The sequence below is a fragment of the Macaca mulatta genome, chromosome 14 (genome assembly GCF_049350105.2).
Source record: "Macaca mulatta isolate MMU2019108-1 chromosome 14, T2T-MMU8v2.0, whole genome shotgun sequence".
NCBI lineage: Eukaryota > Metazoa > Chordata > Mammalia > Primates > Cercopithecidae > Macaca > Macaca mulatta.
In genome coordinates, this window is record NC_133419.1 from 78,767,462 (window position 1) to 78,779,932 (window position 12,471).

The 12,471-nt window shown below is 39.1% G+C and overlaps 1 protein-coding gene across 3 annotated transcripts in view; it reads right to left on the minus strand.

Annotated features, from left to right (window-relative positions):
- Window positions 1-12,471, minus strand: part of GAB2 (GRB2 associated binding protein 2) — a 202,209-nt gene that overhangs the window by 123,412 nt on the left and 66,326 nt on the right. Inside the window, exon 1 of one of the 3 annotated variants that reach the window (XM_077964016.1) lies at window positions 433-499. The exons of the other annotated variants lie outside the window; for them this stretch is intronic. Within the exon in view, the coding sequence (XP_077820142.1) occupies window positions 433-486 (54 nt within the window). The 5' untranslated portion in view covers window positions 487-499. Of the gene's footprint in view, window positions 1-432; window positions 500-12,471 lie in introns of those variants that run through there. 3 annotated transcript variants of the gene reach the window in all.

Consider the following 12,471-nt stretch of genomic DNA (forward strand, 5'->3'; position numbering starts at 1 on the left):
CAAGTGCAGCTAATGGTGAGAAGTAGAAAATGTTTTGTCAATAAATGAACCACAAATGAGTTCCTCTCTATATTCCGTAAGGCACATTCTATGTAGATCCTGTAATTAAGGAGTTCCAAACTTAGCTAAGAAGCCATGTACATTTTTAAAATATAAAGCAGCACAAATACAGCATTAAGTCAGAAGTAATATTAGGAGTTTAGAGGGATGAGCAACTGCTGTAGTTCAGAGTGGTTTGAGAAGGCTTTATAAGCAAAAGACCTGAGGCCAGGCCAGGTCAGTATGAAGGCCTGGACTACACTATCCTTCCTAGTTGATCTTCTTTCTTTGGCTCAGTCAGCAAGGAACTTCCAAACACATAAAAACAATAACCACCATCACACATCTTATAAAAGTTCTCCATAAACTACAAAATGTTAAATATCATATTACCTGACTCTTCAGGAGAGCAGGACGAAGTGAGTTATCTGTTACCATCACCATCATAGTAGCACTGAATGTTCAATGTTCAATTCAATTCAATGCCAGACACTGCACTGTTGGCTGGATAACATAATGCCTATTCACAATCCCTTTTCCTTGTTTGTCCTTAGAGAGTCTAGGCAAACAGAATGTTTACTTTCCTAGTAATTGGAGGTATACACATGTCACAGTTCTGAATAATAAGACATAAGTAGAAATCTTTTGGAGGTTCCTGGGAAAGCTTTTGATTCTCTTGCTACCATGAGGCTGAAAGCCAACACACTATATGGCTGGCTGGGAAAACAGAAGAAGCATCCTTGATTGCAACACTGTCTACATCAAAGGCAGCAACTGCTTATTCTAAACTTCTTGTAATGTGAGAAAAATGCACTATTTAACACACTATGCACTTTCTCTTACATAAACTGAAAATATCCCTGAGATAAATGCTTACCATGTACGTAGCCAAGGTTATAAAGTAGGTAGGTGACAAAAACAGAATTTAATCCCATTTCTGACAGACCCAAAGCCCTGACCTTAACCAATACACTAACAAGGCTACACACAGTGTCACAAAAACCAGGTCTCTTAATGACCAGTAGTGTGGTTGTTCTGGTTTGAAGGACCAGTCATCCCATGATTGTTATAGCCGTTTTCCTCATTAAACTTCACATTCTGGGTACACCTTAATAATACGTTCCAAAAACAATGACTCCAAATATCACTGGGTTTTAGACTGAGGGCAACGAGATTGAATTTACTGATTCACACATATTGGTCATCTTCTTCTGATTCCCTGTACCCCCCTTAACTTTTTGAGACAGAGTCTTACTCTGTTGCCCAGGCTGGAGTGCAGTGGCATGATCTCAGCTCACTACACAACCTCCACCTCCCAAATTCAAGCAATTTTTGTGCATCAGCCTCCCGAGTAGCTGGGATTATAGGCACGTGTCACCAAACCCAGCTACTTTTTTTGTATTTTTAGTAGAGGTGGGGATTTGCCATGTTGGCCAGGCTGGTCTTGAACTCCCGTCCTCAAGTGATCCACCTGCCTCAGCCTCCCAAAGTGCTGAGATTATAGGCATGAGCCACCATGCCCGGCCCTGATTCCTTTCAAGACAAATCTATGACCCTCTTCTTTCATTGTGAATTTCTTTCATATTTGAAATCCAGAAAAATGTAACATTTGCCTAGCGAAACTTTCCCTGTTCTCTTTTCTTTTTTTGCACCCATTTGGGGTTTCAAGATGGTCACAAGTCAGTCCTGCCCCTGTTTTTTATACAATAGACAAGGGTCATTTCAACAGACTAAGCATCAGATAACACTTAAAAAATAAACAGCAGACTGTATCTGGAGAGCTGCTTATGCCCTACGATACAGCAAATTGGAAGATCATTCAGAAATACTTCAAAGCCCCACACAACACTGAGCTGATGGTGGCAGTGATCAACTGTTGGCAGCTGTTAAGGTTCTCATGAAATGCACTCCTCATCTGTTCTGTGGTTATGACTGGCCATTACATAGGAGGATTAATGGGGCTGCTTTTGACTGTCATGGAAAGTGTAAGATATGTTCTTTATATAGATCCCTAAGAGCAAACATCCCCTCTGCAGAGCTGATAGGTCACCTGCCTCAACCAATTAGCTAATTGTCTGAAATCATCCCTCATAGATCACGAAAAACTGTCTTGTAAATAAACTCTGTTCATACAGAAAGCAAGAGCCTTTTGTTTTCTTTTGAAGACCTTATTCAACTCTAAGGCTCCCTTCCATCCACAAAATTCTAAATTCTACAAATGTGAACAATCAGCTCCAATGAATGAATCCTTCCAGCTTTATAGCGAATAAGTGCTTTTTTGACTATGGGTTGTTTTTCTTTTTAAAGAGAAAATTGTTTTTTAAATGTAGCTTCCTGACTGCACCAGGTGTGAAATGGTAAATAAAAGAACAAGCAGTTGTGTTGACCATCTTTGGTTGTTTCCATCAAAGCTTACCAGACTGATGTCATTCTGGATGTTTTCTATTCTGCTTACCAAGTTCGGTCTCCTTAGAAAAAGTCTGTAGAATGACTGCCCTAATCCTAATCAAAACATACCATCAGATTCTAAAAGCTCAGGGCTATCTGGGAGATTGGTAGCTAGCTCTCACTGAATAAAGAGGAGTGAGTAGCCGCTTTTTTGTGGCTAATTCTAGGAACTGGCAAGACAGTCTTCCTCTATGGCCTCCTGGGATGAACAAAGATGGGCTGAGAATCAACGATGTTGCCCTAAGTAACAAGATGCCTTTATTCACCCTGTGCATACAGCCTCTCACGGACCCTTATTTTGCTGCTCCCAAATATAGTATTATTTTATTCAGATTTCTACCCTTTCCTGTGCCATTCCTCCTATCACTTTGAAATCTTTCTTCAAAAGTCTAAAATTCCACAAATGAAGATGAACAAAGGGAAAGCCTATATCTGTCTCATCTGGGAACCCTGGAAAAGCTACACTGGTCATGAGAAGAGGCAAAAAAAAAAAAAAAAAAAAAAAAAAAAAAAAAAAGATGGGCAGGAGTTTAGTAAGACTGGGGGAAGAGAGAAAAGGAAACTCCCCAGGAAAGGAAGAAAATAAAGTATTTACCATGTGACAGATACCATGCTAAGTATTTACACATAAATTCTCATCTATACCTCACAACCTCACAACAGATGACCCTAGGAAAGGGTGTATCTCTCAAAGCCTTTAACCAGTTTAAGAAATTTGCCCAAGGTAAATCTAGGTCTCAAACCCAGATCTGGCTCAAAATCATCTCTTTCCTCATCACAATGGTGAGCAGCCGCATGGAAGCAGGAAGGGACAAGGCTCATTTAAGGAACAGTAAACCTCCCTCCCATCTCCCTACTACCATGCCCAAGATATTTTTCATCTTCAGCAACATTCAAAGATGCTCTTTCTTGATGCCTATAAAATGAAGTCAAGTTCATGTACCTGGCATTAAAGGTGACTCCAGCTCAGTTAGAAGCTCCTGATTATATCTACTATCTTACTTTACCCCGTACCCCATCACTTTATTCTTGAGTCTATGGTTTTACATCTCTCATCCAATAAAGGAAGCATTTGCTTTTATTGGATATATTCATTTATTCATTCAACATTTATTAAATGCCTATTATGTGTCATTTCTTCAATACACTTTTATTGAGCAATTGCTGTGCTCTAGGCATTACTTAAGAGCCTGTGAATAGAGAAATAAGAAAGGGGATAATATTGGTAAATGGTAAAAATTGGAGAATGACAAGGAGATATATTTAGGGAATCAGTATAGCATACTAAATGTTGGTGTGACAGGAGATACCAATGTAGTCCCCTTGAATAATCATTGCCTTTAGATGTGCTGAGCTGAGTCACTAGCAGACCCTGGGATTAAGGCTTAGGTATAGTTTAAGTTCATTCAAATATGTCATCAAATGGAGATGATGAAAGAAGCAACCATAATGATCCTGCACTAGGGTCATCAGCTCCAGGACTGCCAATGGTTTCTTAAAAGATATCATTTAATGCCCATGCTCATGAATCTCATCAAATAGTCAACAATTTCACTTTGGTTACACCTAATGTCACTCTTGGGGTCTTGTTTAAATGGTGACTCCTAAAGAACAAATATTCAGAACCTGCTAGGTACTTGCCCGCCATACTCTTTGTTTCACAAAACTCACCTTTTCAAGATGTTACCAAAGGTCTAATTCTCTCATGTGTCTCTCTATTGCTAGCCTATCCTTTGTCTCAGTTACTCCTCTCTTCAGGGATCTTCTACATCCCATCACTTCTCAAAATTTCTGATCCAAGTTATCATCTGAATGGCTAAGTGCAATGTTTAAAAATGCCTCAGAATCTCCATCAGCCTGTGTGGAAGGGAGACAAAGGTCAGTGTGTGTTGTGCTCCCCTCCCCATGGACAACAAACCGTGCCTGATGAATTCTGGCCAGAGCCAAAACAATGAAATTATTTATCTCCACCTCCACTATTGACGCATAGCAGAAATAAATATAGGGATCACCACCTTCTGTGCACATGCAAGTAAGTATACTCGCAGAAATAAAAATTTCAACCTACAATTTCAGTTTTCCTCACCTTTTGCTTACACTCTAGTGAATGCTATCAATGGATCTGCCCTGAACCTACCCTCTGTGCCTCTTCTCAAGATCATTCTCACATCTCATTACTCCCAGCCTTACTCTCTGTTGAAATTAAACTCCTCCTTCAAGGTTTACCTTAAATGCCACCTCCTCTAGGCTGTTGTCCTTGATCTTTAAAACACAATACAAACCCTCTCTCCTCTAAACCCCTTCAAGACTTTGCACTTTTTTTTTTTGAGATAGAGTCTCGCTCTGTCACCCAGGCTGGAGTGCAGTGGCACATCTCGGCTCACTGCAAGCTCCACCTCCCGGGTTCATGCCATTCTCCTGCCTCAGCCTCTGGAGTAGTTGGGACTACAGGCGCCCACCACCACGCCCAGCTAATTTTTGTATTTTTAGTAGAGACAGGGTTTTACTGTGTTAGCCAGGATGGTCTCGATCTCCTGACCTCGTGATCCACCGGCCTCGGCCTCCCAAAGTGCTGGGATTACAGGCGTGGGCCACTGCGCCCAGCCTGCACTTCTTGTTAGATATCACAAAAAGACTTGTGTGGTAGCTTCTTTTTTGTAAATTGGTTTTGAGGCCAAAGTTCACATCATTTAGACATCCTCCATAGTTCCTAGTACAGAACATGTATTTAGTACAAGTAGGAGGCTCTTAAGCACTTGATGAAATAATAAAATACCACTTTCAATGAGCTTTTCCATACATTACTTCAGGGTACGATTATACCAGTTTTACAAATAAAAGAGGCTCAGAAAAGTTTAGTGATTCAGAAAAGAGGCCAAATTTTCCACAGAAGCTAAGATAAAAGACCCACATAAGGGGTTCAGATGTGAATGTAGGTACCCTTGAGTAATTGCTCCCACCTTTTATTGAATAATCCACTGAGAATATAAATTAGTTACTTTTTTGAGGAATCAACTTGTCAATATATCAAGAATCTTAAGAAATTCATAATCTGAACAGTTTATCTATTTCTAGAAACCCACCATAAGAAAATATCTAGAGATGTAGACTGACTTACACATGACGATAACCATCGTACTGTTGTTAAAAACAGTGATGAGATGAGTAAAATCTACTGCTTCCCTGTTGATAGACTGAAAATTCGTTTTCCTCCCAAACCCCAAAGAAGTGTCAATGTAGCACAAGAAGGAATAATGTAATTAGGGGAGGGAGAGAGGGAAGGGGGTGGGGAGAGAGGGAAGGGGGTAAGGAGAGAGGGAGGGAGGGAGGGGAGGGAGGCAGGAAGGGAGAAAGAGGGAGGAAGGGAGAGACAGGGAGGGAGGAAGAGGGAGAGAGAGGGAGGAAGAGGGAGAGAGAGGGAGGAAGAGGGAGAGAGGAGGAGGAAGAGGGAGAGAGAGGGAGAGAGAAGGAGGGGAGGGAGATGGAGAGAGGAATAAGGGCAAAAAGACAGACTAGACATTCTTAACTATTTTCAAAAGATGGAAATAGATGGGATTATATTGGTAAATGTACATCATTATAGACATACTACAATGCTGATGTATCATAACCCACCCAAAGAAGCCAGGTTCAGGAACATGGGGAAAGGCTGTATGCGGCAGCCACTGCTGCTTCTTGGGAATTACAGCAACACTGTCAAATACAAATGTAGCGTGAGGCATATACGTGATTTAAAAATTTATAGTAGCCACATTTAAAATGTAAAAAGAAACAGGTGAAATTAATTTTCATGTATTTTAGCCTAATATATCTAAAATATTATCATTTCAATATATAATCAATGTAAAAATACTACGTATATTTTTGCTTACTTTTGTACGAAGTCTTTAAAATCTAGTGTGTATTTGATACTTGCAGCACATCTCACTTCAGATAAGCCAGATTTCAAGTACTCAACAGACTGGGTAGCCAGAAGCTACCATACTGAAGAGCACAGAATTAGACAATAAGGAGAGTAACAGCAGGAAAAGGAGCAGAAATCAAAGTGTGAGTTGAAGGACTGTCTATAGAACAGCTGAGCAAAACATTTTAGATATGCAAGGAGTTAGAAAGTTTAACTCCTGTGTACTCTTTCTGAACAAATTACCAGGGATGATTTACAGCAAAATTAAAAAGGGTTTTAAGAAATAGGATGACATGGCATGCGAGAAAGATTTAATTCAGGATTTCAACGCAGGCCTTGAAATTAGAACAGGAACTCTGAGGACTTAGAGAAAAATGTATCAAGATGAAAGTCATTTTCCTATAACAAATAGTATGATTAAGAAGCTAAGCAATCTTAGTCATAAGGTAAAGGCAGATGCTTTTTTTCTTCAATCAGGAAAAACATCTCCAATTAAGATAAAAAAAAGCAATTAAAAATTCCAAAGTAAACAAAAAGCAAAGACAAGGTATAAATGCAAAGGAAAGAAAATGTGGCAAGTGACAGAAAGAGAACCTATTTGATCTTGATGTTTGGAATATTCTCTTTTAAATATTGCAGGCTTAATATCATCAAACCTTATTTCTGTCCTATGGGTCAAATTATGAAACTCAGCTATGCTGTGAATATTTACATGACTATAGTGTTACAAAGAGTATTTATTGTTTTTTAATTCTTAGAGTCAATCACAAACAAAACCTAAGACATTTCATAGATCTAATTGTAAATGTTATTCATTCATACAATGAACACTTTAAGGAGGAAAAAAATTAATTCCTTCATCTTACTTGTTGGACAGTCAAAATATTCTGTATATAGTTATGGAGGGAAAAACAGAATTTTAGGTATAATTGATAAACTGCATAAGACAAGTCTGCCTAAAGGCTTTAATGATTCAACAATATCTTTTTTTAAAAACTAGGACACAGGGTCCAATGTCTTGGTGGCACAAAAATGGTTTAATGAATCACACTGCAGCCATTAAATTATCCTCAAAGTTTATAATAAACTTTATAATAAGCATTTTTAAGCTTACAACATTAAGTGAAATAAACTGTACCCAGGCTAGGTGCTGTGGCACATGCCTGTAATCCTGGCACAGGAGGGAGGGAGGGAGGCGGGTGAATCACTTGAGCTTAGGAGTTCAAGACCAGCCTGGGAAACATGGTAAAACCCCATCTCTACTAAACATACAAAAATTAGCTAGGCATGGTGGCATGCGCCTACAGTCCCAACTACTCGGAAGCTGAGGTAGGAGGATTCCTTGAGCTCAGGAGGCGGAGGTTGCAGTGAGCCAAGATCACAGCATTGACTCCAGCCTGGGCAATGGGAGTGAAATCCTGTCTCAAAAACAAAAAATTGTACCCAAAATTGTAGAGAGAATACGAACACTAGGCAAACAGATGAAACTAGAGCTGTATTTATCTGTTAGAGTTACATAGTCACCTGGCTTTAGAAAGGCAATCCTGCAAAGGTTTAGGAATTTAGTTGAGAAGACAAAAGTGGTACAAGTAAAGAGTCAGGTAGAAGCGCTTCTTGTTGGTACTAATTCTGATCTATCTCTCTGTAACTAACTCCTATTCCTCAACACACACATTCTGTAATTCATTAAATATTCACAGGTTCAGATTCTCAAGGCTACCTGAATAATTTAGGGTGGCCTCGGCACCATTAAACTGTGCAGAATAGTCAAGGGAGAGGCTTCTTGGAAGAACTACGCCTTGAGCTGCATCTCGAAGAATGTACAAGTTTGAAAATGGTAATTTGAGAGTCCACAGAATTTTTAGTAGGCAAAAAGGAGGCAGAGGCCAGCACCCCAGACTGAAATGGAAAGGAACTTCTCATGGAACAGAGGAAAATGATGCCAACTGGAAGGCCCGGTAACTAGAAGATAGTGGAAGACACCGACTGTTCTCATCCTACCAGCTGACACACAGATTGGTGTTTCTCAGGGCTCTGTTTCCCAAGACAGAGGTATAACTCTCCCAAATTTGTTATCAGAGTTTCCCACTCTCTCCCACCAATTTATATTTGATCCTCTCTGTATTAGACAGATAAACTGTCTTTTCTCCTCCACTCCTTTCCTAAATCGCACTGTTGCCCATAAGATAAATTTCTCACTAGCAAATAATTGCATCACAGAGAGTAGAGTTTGCTTACAGAGACTCAGGACAATCAAATTGACAGCCGTAAAAAATTTAAAAATACATTTAAAAATAACAGGAAGAATGACTATAATTCTTCACTCTTCATGGCTGGGCTTTGAAATCAGAATGCCCGGATTAGCCAAAGTGAAAGCAATAAAACTGTTAAGGCACCTTAAATAGGGCTCCGTACTCAAAAAATACCCTTTATAAGCCTCCAACACCCTCTTATTCAGACTTTTTATGAGTGAGTATCTCACACCCTTACTCTTCAGAAAGAGATATAAATAAAAGAGAACAGAAGGAAATAATATAAGCACACACATATGCCAGACACTGTGTAACAAACCCATAAAGTACTTGTTATTCCCATTTTACAGAATAGGAAATTGAACTTCATAGAGATTGGGTGATTTGCTAGCTATGTAAATACTGGAGCTGGGATTCAAATGTAGGTACTTCTCACTTTAAAGCTCCATACTCTTCCCCCTACATCATGCTGCCTGAGAAGAGAAGGTAAGAGGAGAATTTACCAAGTCTACATTAACGAGAAGCAAGAACAGAGAGGTATGGACATCCATACCTCTCTTTGCATCCCTTCCCTTTTTTTTTTTTTTTTTTTTTTTGGAAAAGAAACAAAATATTCCTGCTAGCTAAGACTCAGAGACTCTTTCAAGATGACAAAAGTGAATAGCCTCCAATAGACCTTTCTTTTTAGAGAGGGGCATTAAGTATCAGAGCCAGGGGACCTCTCGCATGATTCTGTCACGGCTCAAGGAAAATTTTAAGAAAAATACTGTTTACCTAGTTTGACCACAGCATCTAAAAGAATCCAGAAGGAGTGGTGAGGCAGAGAAAGGGAGAGAAAGGAGACTGACTCACTATTTGTTTTCCAAAAATAAAAACTCAAACCAAACACAGTGGGACTGAGCCATCCAGCTGGGTGCTCTAAGGATTAACTGTCTGTGTGGCCAAGTACTTAACTTCATCTTTCTGATGGACCAGCTATAAAAGAGAAAAAGAGTTCAATATAAGGCTCCTTATCAAGAGGGTACCAAGAAAGTTGTATTTATAGCTTTTGAGATACAGACCTAAGCAAATGGCTTGACATGGAACCCCTGGTTCTAGTTCCCAGCACCCTTGCTGTGGCCAATGTCATAAGGTTGGGTTTGGAGATCCGAATGTCTTCAGAGTGTCAAGTACCATCTCATATTTTTACATCCTCCTCATAAGGTACAGCTGGGCGTTTTCATATGGATCCAAATTGATGTTGAAAACAGTGCCAACATAATAAGGTAGAAAGAATATGGGCTTTGGAGTTGGGCAATCACGGACTTGAGCCTTGGTTGTAAGATTTGAGCAAGTTAGTACTTCTGAGACTTGTTTTCTTCACCATTAAAATGAGGATAATTATCTTAGAACATTCATGTCTTGAGAAATAAAGTTCCTGATACATAATAGACACTTACTTAAAAGATAATTCCCATATTAGCCCTTGCTTCACACCATATACAAACATTAACTTGAACTGGATTATAGACCTAAATTAAAACAACTCCTACAAGAAAACATAGGAGAAAAATCTTTGTGACCTTTAAGTAAACAAAAAGCATAAATCATAAAAGAAAAACTGAAAACTAAGCTTCATCAAAATTCAAAGCTTTTGTTCCTCAAATGATACAATTAAGAGAAGGAAAGGGCATGCCACAAACTGGGAGAACATTCAGTTGAACCGTGAACAACATGGGGGTTAGGGGCATGGCTCCCTCCAACGCAGTCAAAATCCATGTACAACTTTTGACTCCCCTGAAACTTAACTACTATGAACAGTGGAATAACACATACTTGGTATGTTATACATATTATGTATTGCATTTTTACAGTAAAGATAGAGAAAAGAAAATCATAAGGAAGATTTAAATGTATTTAGTATTAAGTGGAAGTGGATCGTCACAAAGGTCTTTGTCTTCATCTTGACATTGAGTAGGCTGAGGAGAAGGAGGAAAAGAAGGGGTTAGACTTGCTGTCTCAGCAGTGACAGAAGCAGAAGAGGTAGAGGAGGTAGACGGGGAGGCAGCAAAGGCAAGCCCACTCAGTGTCACTTTTACTGAAAAGAATCCAAGTATAAACAGACCCATGCAGTTCAAGCCCATTTTGTTCAAGGATCAACTGTATTCACATGTTTTCACAGATTGAAAGAAATGTTTAATACATTTCTATCTTACAAAGAACTGGTAGCCAGATCATAAAAGGAACTTATACAACTCAGTAAGAAGATAAATGACACAAGTTTTTAAATGGGCAAAAGATTCGAACAGATACTACACAAAAGAAGATAGTATACAAAATGCCAATTAGCACATGGTGCTCAACATCACTAGACATCAGAGAAACAAATGAAAACCAAAATTAATACTATAACATATAAACCCATTAGAATAACTAAAATTTAAAAAGCTGATCACACTAAGTACTTCTGAGGTTGTGAAGCAACTGGAAATCACAGACACTGTTGATAACGAAAGTAAAACAATACAGTTTGGAAGTTTCTCAAAAAGTTTAACACGTATCTACCATATGACTGAGCCATTCAACTTCTGGGTATACCTGGGAGAAATGAAAATGTGTGCTCCGCAGAAAGATTTGCAAGTGAATGTTCATATCAGCTTTATTTAAAATAGCCAGAAACAAGAAAGAACCCAATATCGATAGGTGGTATATCCACACAATGGAATACTACTCAGCAAAAATACGGATACATGCAACAACATGGACACATCCAGAAATCACTATGCTGAGTGAAATAAGCCACACAAAAAGTGTACATACTGTACTCCTATAAAATGCAAACTAATTTAGAGTGACAAAGAACAGAGGAGTGCTTGCCTGGGGCTAGGGGCAAAGAAAGGGACAGACTGCAAAGGTGCAAGAGGAATGTTTTGGGGATTATGCCAGTGTTCTACATCTTCATTGTAGTGCTTGTTTCATGAGTACGGATAGACACCTATCAGACTCATTAAATGTACACAGATATAATTTACTGTGTGTTAATTATCCTTTGAAGTTGATAAGGAAAAAAAGTAATTTCCTTTGCCACTCCCGCTGCCACTGGAATCAAGTTAGCAAGCGACTACCTCCCATCTCACGATCACTGGGAAAACAGGAAGCTGTACAGAAGTTGGTGAGAAAATGAGTGGTATTGCAAAAAACATTTCTTGATTATTAATGAGGTGTTTGGCACTAAGTTACAAATCATCTTACTTAATTCCAACACTTTTGATGAAGTAGGCACTATCATCTCTATTACAGATGAGAAAACAGGCTCAGAAAGTTTAAAGAACTCATTGAAAGTCACCCAGATAGTAAACAGTAGATGTGGATTCAACAATGTATGCTGGCATCGGACCAGATAAACTTACCTTCCAATGCTATTATTCCCTACAGTGCTTAGGGAATCCTCAGAAAAGAAAAGCCCTGATAGCCTAGGGACAAGAAGAGTTGCTAGAGATTTCCTTCATCAGGACTGAGAAATCCTCTCAAGTAGCGGAGATTTTTTTCTTTTTAATTTTTTTTTAATAGGGGAGTTTTAGCAGCCTTTTTCAAAGCAGCTTGGGAGAGTGGGAGGTGGGGTACACCTCTGCTTTGGAGCCGAGGAGAATCCTCTCACTTGGCTCCAGCATTTGCTGGTATTTTGTTAACTTTTGGCTCCTCCACATTCACCCACCCACTGGTTTCCCAGAGTAAAAATGCCAAAATAGCTTGGCTGAACAGGCGAATGGATCACAGATGACAGAGGTAAAAAAAAAGAAAAAAGAAAAAAAGAAAAAAAGTAAAGAAAATCCAGAAGCTCTGTAATAT